The 18446-nt window shown below is 35.5% G+C and overlaps 1 protein-coding gene across 1 annotated transcript in view; it reads left to right on the forward strand.

Annotated features, from left to right (window-relative positions):
* Positions 1-18446, forward strand: part of DCAF6 (DDB1 and CUL4 associated factor 6) — a 49587-nt gene that overhangs the window by 16118 nt on the left and 15023 nt on the right. Inside the window, exons 6-10 of the mRNA XM_010019484.1 lie at positions 1049-1108; positions 7227-7332; positions 9929-10044; positions 10873-10956; positions 11132-11447. Of these exons, the coding sequence (XP_010017786.1) occupies positions 1049-1108; positions 7227-7332; positions 9929-10044; positions 10873-10956; positions 11132-11447 (682 nt within the window). The remainder of the gene's footprint in view (positions 1-1048; positions 1109-7226; positions 7333-9928; positions 10045-10872; positions 10957-11131; positions 11448-18446) is intronic.

Below are 18446 nucleotides of genomic sequence, written 5' to 3' on the forward strand. Positions count from 1 at the left end.
AGAGTGTATTATATCATCACTTTTATTGTATAGGATTTAAATTTATGTTCATATTCCTTCACCATGCTGGGATGGTGGCAAGTATGACTCAGTTTATAATACAGATTGAATCCTTTTAGTTTAGCTGGGATTTTTTTATAATAGAAGATTAACAGATGGAAGCACGATACATAGCCTAGCCAATATCTTTGAAATACTGCACTAATTTATGTACATCAGCTTATTTTAAGATAATACAGAAGTAAGATCTGGTCTTCAGAGGTAACAAGGGAAATAGACCCACAGAAGATACTGAACATTGCACCTATCATTTGTCTGTACAATGAATGCAGTGCTGGTGATAGTTATTAGCTGGTAATGTCCAGTGGAAAAAAATGCAGTAACTGCTGGGGGTGTTGCTTTTGTTTGTTGGTTTTTGGTTTTTTGGGTTGGGTAGGTATTTTTTTTTCTCTGTGGTTATGAGTTTTGTAGGACTGGTGTAGTACTGTGATAAACTCACGAAGACATGTTCTCAGGTGCTACAGAGTTATAGCATCTAGGAACACAGAATTATCAAGCAGTCTCTATGCTGTTATCTGTAAACAGTTTAATCCTTTTTATTTTATACTTATAGGTTTACATATTGAGTATTTTATGTTGAAGTATAAATATTCTGAAATACACATTTAGCACATGGTTTGAAATACTAGTGTCATTCGGTAGTTAGAGCAAAGGCTTTAGGAGTCATTCAGTGTTTTTCCTGACATGTTAGAAACTTGAAGAATGTAGTAAAATCTTTGGTAATGGACAGGCATTTTTATTACTGACATTTCAGCAAGCTTCAGGCTTTTCGATAATTACCTAAAGTAATACATAATGTTTTGAAACAAGTGGCTTTGCTTCTGTCATGCCTAGAAAGTGCAATATGGCTGGCTGCTCATAAAACAAACCCAAAGCTTCCTTATGTTGCTGCTTTTTATTTTTTATTTTAAACTAACATATGATCGTGACATTGCTGTGCAGTTCTCTGCTGCTTATGTTTTAAGTTGAAATCTCATTTTTGTTTCAGATTCTCCTTCTTCTGTGGTTAACAAACAGCTTGGATCCATGTCACTTGATGAGCAACAGGGTGCGTGTGACAGGAAATGCGCTATACCCAGCCATAGCTGATTGCAATGCTTCCTTTTAAAATTGCCTTTCATGATGATAAACAGTGTAAAAATGCTGTTCATCTACATAAAATAGAATTCTGTAAGCAGATCTGCTGGAAACTCATTAATTATTTAATTCCCACTATCAGTAACAGAGTAAGGTTAATTGTTTTCAAAAGCCATCTTATTCTCTATTCTTAATGCGTTCAATGGAGGTACAGTAAGTGTCTCATGTACTCTACTGACATTTAGAATATTTTTTCAAAATGCAAAGTAAAATGAATTTTTTCAACAGTCTTTTTTCTGAATGGCTTTTCTTGGATCAAAGTGCAAATATCAAAACTGAATGCCAAGTTAATTTATCTTATGCAAGAGAGATGTGCAGCTTTGTTATACTTGTATATAGTTTGAGTAACTCAAGAACACCTATTGGTCTTAGGTGCATCTTGCCTCTGTAACCCCTTTGTCCTACATCCCTTCTGCTAAACAAGTACTAGTGTTTCTCTGTACATGCCCTATAGGCTGGTGGTAGAAAGAATGCTTGTGAGCTTTCTCTCTGTCCATTATTCATCAGCCTTCAAACTGTGAGCAGTGAAGAGGGCCATAGGTGACCCTATACCAGCTGAACCGATGTCATCTGTAGTGAATATTTGTGCTTGAATAATTAATGAGTGGTAGATGGTAATTTAAAAATAGATTTCCATGCATTCTGCATTATGCTTACTTCCATATCACGGTCTTTGTAGAGATTTAATAGCTCAAATCCCACGAAGGAACTGGCTGTTTCATCTTGTTTCACATTTTAAACTAGAAGGCTGCTTTGAAAACCTATTTCTGAAAAATTGTTTAGCAACTGTTGAGATTATGATTTATTATAGGATGCAAGAATGTTGGGGAAAAAAAATCAAGCTGTGTTTTATATTGACAAAATAAATTAATTTTGTGGGATTAGATTTTGTGATGTAATAGCCTTAAACATCAGTGTGTAGATTTGCCAATTATACGTGGTTCAGTAGTCTACATCACTCTAATAGTCAGGTATAGCTGGAAAACTTGCTTAAAATTAGTGGTCAAGTTATGCTCTCTGTTATGAGCTCAGAAAAGCATTATTTGATGAGACTAGAATAAACAAAAATTAGCACCGAAAGTCTATATGTTTCCTGAAGTTCTTACCACTGCAGAAAAATTGGAAAACTGATAAACTGTTCTATGAAGTTATGAATTAAATGATAACCAGAGGAATAATTTGCTGAGATCCAGTTGGAGTTTTGAAGTTAAACTGCATTAGTTTCAATTCATATTTGAATACAAATTTCAAAGAAAGTGTAAGTAGCTAATGAAGGAAGTTATACCAGTTCAAGTTAATGAAGGAAGTCATATCAGTTCTTTTTATATATAAATGCTTTTTATTTCTAATTCCTATCTTTCCTTAATTTGGTACTGAAGCAGCTGTCTTCTGTTGGACCAGTCTCTTCTGTTGGCATCTGCATTTTAAAGTTGTTTATGGGTTTAAAGATTTTTTTGATACTTACCACATACATATAAATTTATAATGCTATTATTCTGACAGTCCAGCAGAAGCAATAAGTCATTCCCATCCTGACAAAATGTTTTCAAATGGATTACTGTGCTCTGTGCTGGATTTTATTTTTTTTTACTTTTTTGTTTTATGTTTACTGTGATTGTAATAAGGGAGGGTTGGCTTTTATGTTTGTTGCAGTGTGAAGGCAATGTTATGACTGTAAGGTAATGCCTGAATTGTGATTAAAGAGGGAACCTGAAGCCCGAGAGCTAGCTCAACAACTTCGAAGTTCAAATGTGTGTGTGCATCCCATACCAGTGTAATGCTTTTCCTACATACACAGAAGCCGTACTAAATACTGATATTTCTAGATATCTGCAAGTTAGTATGGGGGTTTAGTAATCCCTTATGGCAATGTCCATACCAGATTTTTCGGTGCCATATTATAGATACTTGAGCTGGCTCAGAACAAGCTGGCGTGTCGGCTATGGCAGAGTTAGTTCCTTATGGACAGTACTGTAAATCCTGGGAACTGTATTGGCATGTCCTGTCCCAGCTAATTAGCTCTGCATCACAGTCAGATGAACTGGTAAGAGTGTTGGTCTGCATATAGAGCTTTCCAGACCTATAGTGAACTCTGCAAGTCCAAGCTCAAGAATTTCAAACCTGTGGTTCATGCAAGGCACAGCGTGGTCTGTACTGCCACCTTCTTCAGTAAAGTGCAGTACTGCATCTAATTATTGTAGGAATCATCTAGACAAAGTAAGTGTATGCCTTGGGCTGTAGGTTAAGTTGGTCCATCCAATTATTTGATTTTTGGTCTTCCCTTAGTCATTGTGTGTTATACTGACTCGTATCTGTGAAACATTGTTTAGTCAGTATTCCTCGCTAGACAGAAGAATCTCCACCCTTTCCTTTGAGTTCAGCTGCTTCTGATGAATTTTCATGTGCTAAGCCTTCCCATAGAATTCCTAATTTCTGAAATACACCATGTTCTTTCTCCTCTTTGGATCAATTTTTCTTCCCTCAGAAGTAACTGTCTTGTTTTCACCCAGAACATAACCTTATCTTCAGAATGTAGAAAGCTGTTTTTCTTATGAGGAGATCATGGTTAGTGCTGGATAGGAATTTTTTGGGGAAGTTTTTCATGAAAATTTGCCCACCCCGTTCTTGTGGGGTTGTCAATACACGAGTGAATAGGGCAGCATTTGAGATGTGGGGAACGAGCTTGAACTTCCTTACAATGTTAGGTTTACAGATTGCATTACCTAGTTAAACTGGCTTCATGCGCTTACCACTTCATAGTTAAGAGAGTAAACATACACTTACATAAACTAATTTTCTAAGGCGAAAAAGTGTGTATGAGAGGTATTGCTTTGAGTGTGTATGAGTGGGGTTAGCTGGTTTGTTGTGGGGTTTTTTTGTTTCGTGTTTGTTTTTCATAAGCTTATGAATGAAATCTTGTCTTCAGTTTTAAGGGTGGTAGTTTAAAAATACCTTCGTTCTGTAGGCACCTAGAGAACAGACCGTTCTTGGGAGTGTCTGTTCTAGAACAGGGTTGCTTATGAAATAAGAATATAAGTTGTTGATAATATCTTTACTAGATTTTACAGCCAAACACATTATACTTTAAAGTTTCAGCGTATTTTTAAGGAATTTGGAATAGAGTTCAGTAAGGCATTGCCAGGCTACCACTTTTTCTTGGAACAATTCTTACCCTACTAGAGTTTGCCAAAACCATCAGATTAATGGTTTTGGCAATAGCTCCCTACATCACAGAAGCTGTACAACTTTTCCTCTTCTTCTGTTCATTCTTTTTTATCAATGTGAAGTAGATCTGGCCTAATGGGATGAAACTAGTTGTGAAAGAGAACAGTGTTTCATTATGATCTAGTCAGTCTTTGGCAATCACATTGTTCTTGAAAACAGAGTTCAGGACTTCTGGAGTTTATGTGATTTCTCTAAAAGATTGTTCAGTTATGTACTAGGCAAAGCTTATTAAATTTCTTCACAGAGGCTTCCATTCAGCTTTCGTTAGCATTATTAATATAAAATGCTGAACTACACAACTAATTCTGTGTGGTTTATTATCAGATTCTTGTCTCATCTGTTTTCTTAAAGTTTCTTGTTCTTATTAGTGTTTGATTTTGTGCTCTAAAAGCTAGTTAAAAGAAGAAACTGACCCAATTCAAATTGTAGCTCATGTTATTGTAGATTTAAGACAAAGCTATTACACAATATAGTTTAACAGCTATTTCCAGAAATTTGTAAAAATAATTTCTCAGTTAGTCCATGTCCTCTTTGCATAAGTCTACACCAATTCTTCTAACTTTTTGAGTGTGAATAAATATGAGCTTTCCTTCCACAGAAAGTGTAGAGGACAGTCATGTTAAGATTTTAACACAGGAAAGCACTGTTATGGTACTAAGATCTGAGCTTTATAACACAAGCCTAATAGTCAGTTAGGTTCATTATAGGGTAGTGATGTTTGGTTACTTTGGTCAGTAATATTAACTAGTTTTGTGCTGGAGCAAATGTTGCACAGCAGTATCAAATTAAGGTGTAGTCATTGTTTGGTGGCTGTCTTGGACTATTCAGGAGGTTGCTTTCCTTTACCTATCTGGGTTCCCAGGATAGGTCTTGTTGGTACCTATTGCAAGAAAGGTAAAGTCAACTATGTCTTTTTTTTACTCTTTCTCTGTCCACCTCCTGGTAACTTGTGCAGTATGTTGGAGTGATCAGTATTTGTACATGCTTAGGAAGGGATGCTCAAGTTTGAACAGATAGGGTAGGTTGCCAAAAAATAGAGCACCTGTTTAGTTAAGAAAGAACATGTAATTTTTTTCCAAAAATATCTATATATGCACTAAAATATTTCCTGACATCTGTTTCTTTTCTTGCTCAGTTATTTCAGGAAATGGAAAACTTGCTTTTGATCAGGTTTTTTTTGCTCCACTCAACACAAGTATAAGTGGAAACTTTATTTTAGAGACTCTATGTGCTTGTTGTTGCATAGAATGAAGTCCATGCAAATGTATGATTAGGATCATGGTTGTAATTGGGTAATTCTCTTTCACATAAAATTATTTTAATTTTTTCTTATGGGTTTTTTTGGCTTGGTTTTGGCTTTTGTTTTTGTTTTTGTTTTTTAATTCCTCTTCAAAATATGTAGAAATACATATTTAAAGTTCTTTGGTGCAGCCGATCACTGCTCTGATCCTCTGAGTGGGCTCCTGCCTGTCAGCAGTTTCAAAATATGAGCATTGATTGTTCAGTTAAATTCTCATGTTCTGTTTCATAAATCCTGTAACTTAATTGTATTTTTAAACATAAATATTATATGGCAGTATTGTAGCTATTACTGTTATAATAATTGCCTTTTTAGTTGGGGAATTGGTAGGTTTGTGCTTAAATCAAAAGTTAGATTTTAATTGATGTTTACCAAAGATGATCTGAAGCTTTTGCTTTATTCTAAGTGTCACTCTGCTTTCAATACTGCAATACTGTCAATACTGGTAGTCAAATTTCTGTACTCTACAAATGACAGAAAGTATGGTATGCTTTTGTCCAAACACTCCTGAGATTAAAAGTTCAGCATTCATGATGAGTGAGACTACATAGTCTACTTAGTGGTCATTTGATTGGCACCTAATACTAAGTAAACTCTCCCAACTGAGTTCTGAGAGAATGGCACCTCTGTAGTGAGGCTTAATCAGGTGGTACTTTACATTAACTTTTTAGTATTGCCCAAGGCCATCTTCAGTATTAATGGCAACTGTGCCATGTGTATAGATAGGTTGTGACCATGAATTTTATTCAAGGGTGGTGCATTGAACAGTTCTGTTTTGAAGTAGACCACTGAACATCCTTAAAACTATATATGCAGCAGATGTTTGGCAGACTTGCAGTGTTTTTTTGATTCACTTCTCTTGCTTTCGGATGTGGGGAAGAGTTCATTTTGCAAATACTCCCCTTCTGCTTAAGGTTGCTATAATATGAAAGGTTTTTTAAACCCAAAGCTCTCAGAACATGAATTTACAGTGTTTCTATGACAAATAGCTGACAATTTAAAGCAGGTCTAAACATATTTGTAGTTGACTAGTTTGTAAGAAGGAAAAAAAAAAGTAAAGGGGGTAGTGATGCTTCTAGACTGTTTGTGTCTAGATCTCATAATCTTTTAAAATATGTATTTACTGAGAAAAAAAGATTGAACACCACTTCCAAAACCACTTTTTATTCTTAATATACATGATAGAAAAGGGATCTGCTTATAAAGGATAATATTGTGTGTACATGTATCTACCCATAATTTTATTTACCTGCATGTTGAAGGACAGGATCTTCTTTGTTTGCTCTTATAAATACAAATAATTTTTAAAGCATTGCAGATTTAATGTGTTTACTCTGAAACTTTTTAACTTTTTGCTTGGGCTGTAAGAGCTTTTAAATAGATATTGTACATGTTACTACCACATTTGGCCTTTGTTAAGATAATTAAATGAGTCTTCAGAATTATAACAGCTTTATGTATATTAGTGATTGCAATCCAAACTTTATCAACCCCATATTTGCAGAAAGCGATAAGCCACGAACAGGAGCGGGTGAACCAGTTTTAAGCTTGCACTACAGTACAGAAGGAACAACTACAAGCACGATAAAACTGGACTTCACTGATGAGTGGTAAGAAGTTAATTTTGGTTTTGATTGGCTATTGATCAGCACATATCACTAACACTTGTCTAGCATAGATGCAGATAAATTATTTTTTCTTATGGCGTATCTATATTTTTAGGTGTATACAGACAATTTGCGATGGCTTTAGTTGTTAATACATTCAGAACATAAAAGACATACTTAAAATTAAACCTTTATGCAAAAGGATGGGATTTTTTTGTGATACTGTGAATCTTTTTAATTTGAAACATGCTATCTTCATCAAACCCTAGCATAAAATTAGTGTTCACTATCTTAGTATAGGAGGGTAGTACAGTGATGGTGGTCCAGGGGCTAACTGGCCTGACTGACTTGGTTTTATATCAAAGTCTGTGACTAGAGAATCTCAGGATCTCCCAAAACAAGCAGAATCTTTGCTTTATCTCCTCTTATTTCTATTCCTTTGCTTATGTTTTCAAAATTATTATAGAAGATGGTCAGTAGAAATACTTGCTGGCACTTGTTACTGGGCTGGAAAAAAAAAAACCCAAAACACAAACCCATCAAATTTAGTTACTTTTAAGTTCTGTGGCTTTGGACATAAAACATACACCTTGCCCATAGCAGTTTGGAAGCTTTAAACAGTGATCTGTGTGTTCTCGCAAGAATGAAGACTTTGCCCATGTGAATCTGAAATACTGTGGTAGTTATCTTCAACCAATTTATCAGACTGTTTTTCTATTTAGCGTCCAAATCCAGCAAGCTTTGAAAGAATTAGTTTTGCAAATGTTTTGCCCGTTTATTCTAGTTGGGTTTCTTAATGTAGTAATAAAATATTACTACCACTGTATCAGAGAAAGCACATGTTATTAAACATTAACACTTTGTTTCTGTGTTTATTTTAAAACAAAATTTGAAAAATGCGTTTTACACTTCAAACAGTTAATGACATAAGTGATGCTGAAGATGGTAAATGTGCATCAACAGCTACCTCAAAAACAATATTAAGAAAAAGTAGGGGATACAGGAAATGTAGATGAGGGACAGGAAAAATACCTGTTACAAAAATCTGTAATTGGGGAAGTAAAGACTACTAGTAGTGAAAACTACTAAAACTTAACTTCACATATATATTCAGTCAAATAGCAGGTATTCTAACAAATCTCTTGGGCCAAAGGTTAGCACCATATGAATGATGAGCATCAAATGTACTGTCAAAGGAGAATGAAGGACTAAACATCATTATCTTTTCAGACTAGTGGTAGCCATATTCAAGGCTTTAGGACAGAAACAAGCAGAACATGGGAAATAAATTAAAATTATGGGAAGTAGAATGTACAAAATTCAGTACCTCTTATTTGACATAATAATGGGTTCTAGAAACATATATGGTGTAATAGAGAAAAACTGTCTGAATTTCCATAAAGTATTTGATACTTTCCTGCATGAACTTCTGTTCAAGGTGGGTGTCAAAAACACAGCACTGCTCCAGCTACTGAGAAGGAGAAAAATGACTGCTGTAGCTGAACCCAGGACAGTGGGTCTGATAGATCAATAAAGAAACTGAACATGGTGGTAAACTAAGTTAATGGAGCTTTTGTAGTGGGTAGTGTAGCGTGGGAAGCGAGAGGAAGAAGCATTCTTTAGTGGAACAAAGTTGCATGGCATTGTCAGTTCAGAGGCTAACCAAAAATATTGTTCCAAAGAAAACAATAATGAAGTAGGATGCAATTCCATAGAACAAAATGATGCAGTTGAGGATAAATATCAAAAACCTGATATGAAAGTTAGGAGTGTTATGAAAATGAAATGCAGGAAGACATGGACCTACCAGTCACTTCATTCTCAATGTAATGCAGCTACTAAAAGGGCAGGTATGATCCTAGAAGTTACCAGCTGGGAAACCTCAGCCAAGAATGAGAATTACTGGTGCTGCTGCTCAAGTCTGCTTTGCTTTTGTGACTTAGAGTGCTATGTGCAAACTTTGTCATGTTTTCAAGAAAACTGATTCAAATTGGCAGAGATTCAACAAAGGGTTATGCAGGGAACCGGGGAAACAGAAAACCTGCTATGGAAGCAGACTGTAGGGCTTAATGTAACAAAAGCACAAGATGTTATTTTGCTCTCTCAAAAACATCCTTTTCACACAACTGCTAGTGTGAAACATAACACTGAAGTAAAAATTAAAATGCCTCAAAAAGTACAGGAATGATCATACCTGGAGAATTTTATCTGAATCAGATTTTTAATTGGGTTGGATAAGATTATGTATCAGTGCTCAGCTAACAGCTTGTAATACCTTTAGTTCTCTGAACACTTATGCATGTAAAAAAATGTGTAAATAGTGTAAATCCTTTTGACTTCTAATAATATTTTGAAAAGCAATGAAGAAATCCTTTAAAGGTTCTGTGATGCAGAGAAATAATATGGGGTGAGTAGCGATGGAAATACTGAAAGAGAATTTTGAAATGGGTATGAGGGTTGTTAGTTGTAGTTGCTGCCAGGAGCTATTGAGTTATGAGGCTGCAGTGAGAACGATGATGATGGTTAGGCTGTGCTATTGTAAAGATCTCATCTATTTACATTCTTTCTAAATTTTATTTTTTACATGTTATGTTGCCAGGAGCAGCACAAATTCAAGCTCTAGAGGGAGTGGAAGTCATTGCAAAACTGAAGGCCAAGACGACTCTGTAAAAACAAAAGCCTTTGAAGAATCGGGGCCTGAAGATGAAGGAACAAGTAAGATACAGCGTTATTTCTGTAATGCTGAGGTAAAAATTCTGCTTTCATATGTTCATGACTACCATTGAACAAAATGGGAGTCCCATATACATGCATATGAAGGCAGAATACAGCCACAATAGGACATGAAATTTTTTAGGAAAGAAAAATACACCAATCTGAAATAGTTGCTAATAAATATAAAGAAAATAAACTTATCCTGTCTTTAGTTCTAAAACCCATACTCTTTCTTATTAAAGATGTATGCTGCCCAAATTTGCATAGAAAAATAGAAAAACTGCATTTTGAGGTCATAAATGAGTGCTAGGTATTTTGTTACATTTCTTTCAAGCTTTCACTGTATTTTGTTACACGTGGTTGTCTTCCTCAGTTTGTTGCCAAAAGGGCAGTCAGTCAAATGTTTGGTTCCAGCAAAATCTTTTTCTTTTTAAATGCCTTTCAATAGAGGGATAACTCAATTTCCGTCTTTAGAAATAGTAGCTTTCAGTAAGTGATCAGCTGTTTCAACAGTATTAATGCTATTTTTGCAGCTAAAGTTCTCATTGCATAGGATATATTAAGTAAATTAAGTATAATACTTTAAGTATATTAAGGACAAAAAACCAAATACTTCTTTTTCTTTGTTAGTATATTCACCTAGGCAACTAGATCAGTTTATATCTATACACTGACTTTTATGTGATTAGTATCTGAGATTACAGTAAAGTAGTATGTGGACTTCGGAAGGGATTGATCTAGGAGTGCTAGTATCATTTAGATTTGCTTACGTTAGAGATGTGCATCTAAATGAAATCATGTAATTTACTATAAAGTTGTTTAATTCAGGCGTTCCTGATGCATCTCCCAAGGAAGATAAAAGTGCTGAAGATCTGAAAACTACAGATGAAACTGTAGAGACGACAGAAGCATGTATGTATCTGTACTCTTTCCAATATAGTTACATGAAGAAGTAGGGAATGAAAAACTAGATTTTCAATATAATCTCAGTATGCACAATTTAACTTCTGTGACCATTTACAATGACTTCTAAAATAGGTTAGCATCATTAATGGTGTGACCTATTTTCCCCAATATTTTCTTTTAGCTGTATCGGATAAACCTGCTCCTGAGCGTTCTGGAATCCAACCAGAAGAAAATGACCCCAGTGTTGATGCTGTCTCTGGAAATGCAGAGGAAGAAGCCTCTGGTGAAAAAAGTGTGAATCAAGAAATGTCAAGTACTGAATCCACTGCCAACTCACTTGCTGCAAACGATGAACCTCAGCCACATCCAGAATCCTCAGGGCTTGCACCTTCAGACGAATCCTCTACTAGGACCTCAGCTCTCCAAGAAACTGATGATAGTGATGATGATCCTGTTCTGATCCCAGGGGCAAGGTATCGAGGAGGACCAGGACACAGGTTAGGGGAATACCGATCTCTGTTACCGCTTGGCAAAATTTGTTTTTTTCTTTATGGAATATTCAGAAACCCATGCCTCATATCCTATACGAAAATAAGCTGCTCTTTGACAATTAGCCAACAGCTTGATGTCTGAGTCTGATTTGCCTGTATGTAAGATATTGATGTATATAGAGATATATATTGCTATATTTTCCCTGAGCAGGCAAGTTCCTATGGATCAAATACTTGCTTTCTTGCCTGCTGAATACCCCAGTGCTAAATATTGGTAGTGCATTTTTTATCATTCTCCCTTTAGTGGGAAATACAGAAAGTTCATAGATTTGCATACAGGTACATTTGCTTTCAGTTGTACTTCAGGTGTTCTTCAGCAAAGTAGGAGCTTGTAAACTGTCGTTCAGCAATGCTGTGTTTGTCTGTAGCACATACATTAAGACCGATGTGTTCAATTTTTCCTTCATCTTTTTCTCTGAAGGAGAAACTCTAATCCTTTTCCTTTTGTTGTTTAGTGAATATCACAATGTACACCTATAAAACAAAAAAGGTAGATTACTAGTTGTTCTGATCAATAAAAGGCACATTTAGTAAACTTAGTGTATTTTTTTTCTTGTAAAGTACAAAAAGCTGTACATACTTGCTTGATCATTCAGTAAACCCCCAATTTGGTATTGGTACTTTAGTACCTTTGTTCACTAATTTTGATACTTGGACTTTATAAAAGCTGTAATAATTATTTAAGCAACATATTTATTCTTAGACTTGAGCAAATACTTTCTTTACTCGTTTCAGATCTCATGTAACATAGTGTCACATGCTTTGCCTTTACTTCTATCCTGGTCAAAGACAGCATTCTTTTGCTATTAATTTCTTATGCTAGCAGTGCAAAATCCTTACAGGAAGCATTACAGTATGTATTCATTAGGAAATCAGAAGGAATTTAATAGTTGTGTATAGAAAAGGTTTTGACTAATTTGCAGTTATAAAATAAAAAGTCATAAGCCACCACGTTGTCAGTAGTGACAAGAAGAACAGTCAGTGGTTGCTTATTACATAGCATGAGTATTTCTGTTCAATAAATGATGGGTTTTATGAAAGCCAATATATACAGATTCCATCATAATCCATTAATTTTTCATGCGATACTAAATAATTGTAGGTAAATGCCTAATGGCAGAAATAGTTTCCACTACAACGCCAATATTCATTATTATCTAGCAATTGAAAAGCAAGCTGTGAAAAGCCCTGCAATTTTAATCCCATTGTTGTTTTCAGGCAGGATTCTTAGCTTCTCTTCATGCACCTTATGTTGTCTCTACGATGTAATAGTCTTCATAGTAATGTAGTAAGAATGACACTTCCAGGTATCATATAGCTGTTACAATTTCCCACTAGTGGGGATAATTTAGGTGAAGTTACACTTCATCTGACATGCTTCTTTTCCTCCTTTGTGTGCAGCAAGATTTCTTCCCATAGCAGGTTAAATTTACCATATAGGAAAGATCATTCAAGCAAATTAATGATATTATTAGAATTCATTATGCAGCCCCCCGTTCCCTTCTTCTTCTCTCAAATATCTGACAAAAGTTGCTGGGTTGTCAATACTGGTTTAGGATTGCCTCCAGGCTTTCATTACTCAGGTTTAATGCCTGACCAATCCATTTTGTTCTGCTTTTGTGTGTGTGCAAGCAGCAAAATTTTCTAGTTTTAAATTCTGAGAAGTCAGATATGATTTGCACTACATTTCCTCCTGTTCTTCCAGTTTCAGGAGTTTCTAAATACCCTCTGAGATACTGAAGTAAGACATCCTGTGTGTGCTCAAAGGAATTTGGTTTTCCAGAGGGAAAGTAAGCACTGGTGGTCTTAAAAGCTAGATATAAGCCCTCTTAGTATTTATATCACATACGAAATAGAGTGAAAGGAACTGGAAGTCCTCTCTACTGCCACTATGTATTCCTTTCATAAACTTGATTAAATTTATTTAAACTTCCCCTGGCTCATTAACTAGTGGGAAGATACCTCAAAACATTGTTGCTATAATGAGTGTAAATTGACTAAAATTAGTAATTTTGTTTTGTCCTAAGATACTGTTTTGATTGAAATACTTTTTCATGCCCAGTGCATGTCATTTCAGTGATGTTCACCCTGTCCATATTCAGCCTGTATCTTGCTAGACTGATTGCCAAGTTTTTCTCACTCTTAGCAGTAGAAAAGTGGTTTTCCTTCAGTCATGCTGGTTCCTGTCTGTTCTCCTCCATGCTCCACTTCTTTCCTGAATATGGGAGACCAGAATTTTATGCACACTGCACTGTTTGGCTTTTCTAGGATTAATGGTATTAGTGTCTGTCTAAGAGAAGATTCTGTGAGATACGAGTAAGCTGTAGTTACATACTTCTCCTCTCTTCCTGTCTCATAGTGGTGGCTTGTGGTCAGACACAAGATCAGTTAGTATACTGAAGTCTTTCTTACTTTGTAATTTCTAATTAATGTGTTCTCATCTTTCACCAGAAGGAAGCTCAGCAGTGTATGACTATCAATTTTATACTACTGAAGTTCTACCCACCTCTTTTTCTCAAGGTCCTACAGTGCCCTCTGTATTCATGAAGTTACCCAGTCTTCTATCCTCAATGCACTGCATGAATACATTCCTATGTTTTGTTCAAAGACTATTAGCAATATATTAAACAAAATTGCCTGCAAGACTGGTGCTTAACTCCACCAGGATGCTTCCTATAGGCTTACGTTTTCTTGTTTCTCACTTAGTAAATTGTGTAACCTAACAGTTCCTTTACTAAATCTCATTTTCTCAAGTTTATCTAATAATTTAGTTTTCAATACATCATCCCATAAAATAATTAATAGCATTAATATAGAAGTAATGAAGTAGATTTTTCTCTTTCTAGAATATCTAGAGTGGAGTTGCTTTGGGGCTTGCGTGGGATTTTTCCTTTGTGGAGAAGGTTATAAGACTAGCCTGCAACAGTCTTACCTTTTGTGAACCTATTTCATGCCGTGCTACAAAAAACGTTTAGTTCTAATTTTTCTCTGGGACATAGAAAAGAGGCTGTAGCATTCTGAAACTGGATGCTAAAAGCTGTTTGGCTAATAAGTCTTTTCCAATATATGGCATTACATATAACCAATTTTAGGTTTCTTTAGGTAGTGTTTTTTATATACCTAATAACTAGCTATTGTCTATATTGACGAGAAACCCCACAGTTGGGGAAGTGAATATACAGGAAACTGCCTCAGAGTGATTTTCCCACTGTAAAGTACAGTTTTCTCCACTGAGAAAGGAAGGATAGGCTTCTGATCCTTTACTCTGAAATCGTGCTCTTAAACTTCCTCTTAAGGAAAAGAAGCGGCTGAAAAACCTTTTTTGTAGCTCTGTTGCCAGTACCTGCAGTTAAATAAATTGAGAACTTCCTGCTGCATCAACTCCACTGGTCTCAGTTTAGTTCTAGTAAGATGGATGTGGATTTCAGATTTATGAATGGAATGTTTTCGATTTTGCAAACCTAATGTTTACAGAGCTTCCATTATTTGAATTTTGTTTTGGTACAAATCCAACTTTTAATGTATTTAGACCAAGGGTGGTATCTTTTTTTTCCCCTCTCTTGGATAATCTAAGAATAGAGGTGAGGGACAAATTCTTTTTATGGATGCTTGTTAATCTCAAAACACAATGAGGAAGGGTGGTTTCTCAACAACTAAGCTGAAAGAGAACTGTCAGGAAAGACTATGCAACAGAAACACAAAGTTTATACCTGTTTTACTATTTTGAGCAGGACTTGGAGTAGTAGCAGCAAAACGTGGAAAAATACAACGATCCTTTGGTTGATAAATTTGCTGAGTGAGCTAAATGTTGACTAGGAATCAGCTAGAAATAGTTTTGATGCTGAAGGACATTTCTTCGAAAGAAATAATTGAGAATGTGATACCTCACTCTTTTTTGAAGCATTTCTGTAACCACTGAGCATCACTATGGGAATGGTGAAGATCAGTGACTGAAAGAGGCTAAACGGTTATTTAATTTTTTTATTGTCATTGAGCTAGTCAATACATGCTCCTTTCAACAAAATGTCTAAGGAACTCTGCAGGTTATTTCTCAATTAAAAAGAAACCCAATCAAACCTGTTTTGTACAGCAGAGCAGTTTATAGATACTCAATGGAGAAAATAACCTTCTGGGCATTTTAGGGAATCCATAGGAAAAGATCCCTTTTCTTAGAAATACAAGAGGGTATGCAGGTGTTTAAATCCTGAAGTATGCACATACATAGCATATTTTCTTTAAAACTAAGTCCAGCAAATTTAGTTGGAGCAGAGGTACACGACTTGCCTTAGCACCATACTTTGTAACCTGTGAGGAAAAACAAAAAAATCTATGCACAGTGTATGTTCTTCATGCACAGTTCTTAATGGATTGATCTTAATTTTCACAAATTAGTCAGAAGAAATCAGGGCTGTTTTCCTACCTCAGTGACTAAATTAATTGTGTTTGGACTTTGACAGAAGCTGGTCTATGAGCAGAGGCTAAGCCTGGCAAATGTTAAACTAGTAGGTTAAAATTTCAAACAAAAATGAATGTAAAATGGAAATGATTATGCAGCTGCTTCCACTTCTGCTATGATCTATGAACAATGACTGCATATTCTAAGATCAACTTTGTGTACTGTTATATAATCTGAATACTATTTTTGCTGAAATCAAGCTAGTCTCATATACTAACACTGAGGAGCAGTCTTCTCAGTTGGAATACGTAGAGCACATTTTATAATAGATGCTAACCTTTTAAAAAGATGATACCCAGCATTTTTGAATGACTTCAGTTGTTGTTCCCTTTACTAGATATAATATCAGAGGAACAGCGATAGGTGATAGAATAATGAGGTAATTCATTATTTTCTTCCTCCCCTCCTCCTCTTTATTTCCGTATAATGGATTTATCAGTTTTTTGGTTTTCATATCTAACTGGCATTTTAAGAATTGCTATACTTTAAATGCTATGAATTATGGAGCATATTGCTTGAGTTATATTTAGCTGCATGCATTGCATGGAAATTGAAAAGAAATGGCAGTGTATACATTTAACAACCTATTAACCTTTTTATTGTGTGCCATAGAAATTAATGGAATTTGAAAAGTGTGTAGTTTGTGAAAAGCAAATGCTTTTATTTAGCTGCTGAGGAATGTGTTATATTTGCATGTGACACTGCTGACTTGCTTTGTCTGGTAGTAAAAGACACCCAGTTCTGGACAAAAATACAAGAATACACGTATCAAAGACTCTTTCTATTTTTTGCCTGAATAAAGTTATGGAACTGAGCATAATTCTTAAAGCTGTATTTGATAACATACATTTAGCAAGATACATGCTAAATCGTAGTATTTCTTTTAATGTCACTTACTCTCATATTCCTCATTGAAGTACTTGAGTGAATTAATTGTAAGAACATATAAATCAATTTGAGCAGTTGTGTTTGGCCACGCACCATTAAGAGGGAGAAACTAGCTACCATGATTTAATGCCAAAGGCTATATATAAGGGAAATGGCACAAAATAATTCTAATAATGAAAATTAGCATCTTGGCTTTGTGTGGCTGGAAAGGAAAAGTCTCAGGATGAGGTTAAATAAAAGACTTAGGCTAAGTCCTGTATTTTAAATGCCTTCAGGAAATTAGTGCAGACATGTATTTCTTTGTCTTATAGTCTAACCTTAGCTGCAGTTGGAATACACGGATTTAACTTCGCAATTTTCTTTAAACATTCAGGAATCTGTATACTTTCTGTGCTTTTAAGTCTCACCATAGGCATTCTTTCTATATTAAACCTGTTTACCATGGAGTTCTTTAGCTGTTCAGCACAACGCATGGGAATATTTGTTTCATATTGCTATAAATTTAATATAAATGATGCAATCAGTGTGGAATTTCTTACCAGTATATTTTTCTCTGATTTTCATTGTCATTCTGCAGTATATGAGATGAAAATTTAAAGACGTTTTGTAGCTGAGAATACTTGAAACATTGATTGTGTTAGAAGGCTGGGAAATGACTTAGTGCATTACAGTAAACATTTCTTTTTATATGATTAGTGGTGAAATAACTTGGGCTTCAGGGCAGAGTCAGTGTGCTGTTACAATGATGGGTTTGCCCTTGGTTTTGAACTATCATTTGCTTGAAATTTGACAGCAACAGTAAATCTTTTCCATAGGTTCAGAGGCTTCTAAAGGAACATGGTTATCTGGAATGAAAATAAGAAATTTATTAAATTTTGGTATTTAGAAAAAGAGTTCTATTTTAACATCATGGCTGTGGGTTAACCCCAGCAGGCAGCTCAGCCCCACACAGCTTGGTCACTCTCCCCCAGTGGGATGGGGAGAAAATCTGAAGGGTAACATAGTGAGGGAACTCATGGGTTGAGGTAATGACCAGTACAATGGCTTGTTAATTAGGTGACTTCCTGAGCTGAATTTGACTTTGGTGATGAAAGCCAGCATGTTAAGACACATGGTTGGAATTCTTTGGTAGGAGCATGGTAGCTGGCAGATGGATTCCTCTACATGTACAGCAAAGGAAGTACCATAAGGCATCAGAGAATTAGGTTGTATATTAGTAGTTACAAGCCTTAGGTTCTGTGCAGTTGTTTTGGATGGGGAAAACATTTCAAATGAGATGTCAACAAGAGGGGGAGAAAAAAATTAATTGAAAGAGCAGAAGAGAAGGAACCAAGGTTACTGGTACTTAGCAAAAAGAGACATTGTTTGTCTGTGTGTAGGTAAATTTGGAAACTGAAGAAGTGACAAAAATCCTTAATTCTGGAGGAATCAGTACTGTGCTCAATACTCAGTACAGAGCTGAGATAAGAGGGATGGTAAAAAGGAAGCAAGTACATGCGAGCTTTGGAGCAGCAAAGGAGATGATTGGTCTGCAATGATGGTGTTTAGAAGAAGCAGGGTTATCTAGGGTACCAGATTAATTTTATGGCAGGCCCTCAAGC

This window comes from Nestor notabilis, unplaced genomic scaffold (assembly GCF_000696875.1).
Source record: "Nestor notabilis isolate BGI_N333 unplaced genomic scaffold, ASM69687v1 scaffold10498, whole genome shotgun sequence".
Classification (NCBI taxonomy): Eukaryota; Metazoa; Chordata; class Aves; order Psittaciformes; family Psittacidae; genus Nestor; species Nestor notabilis.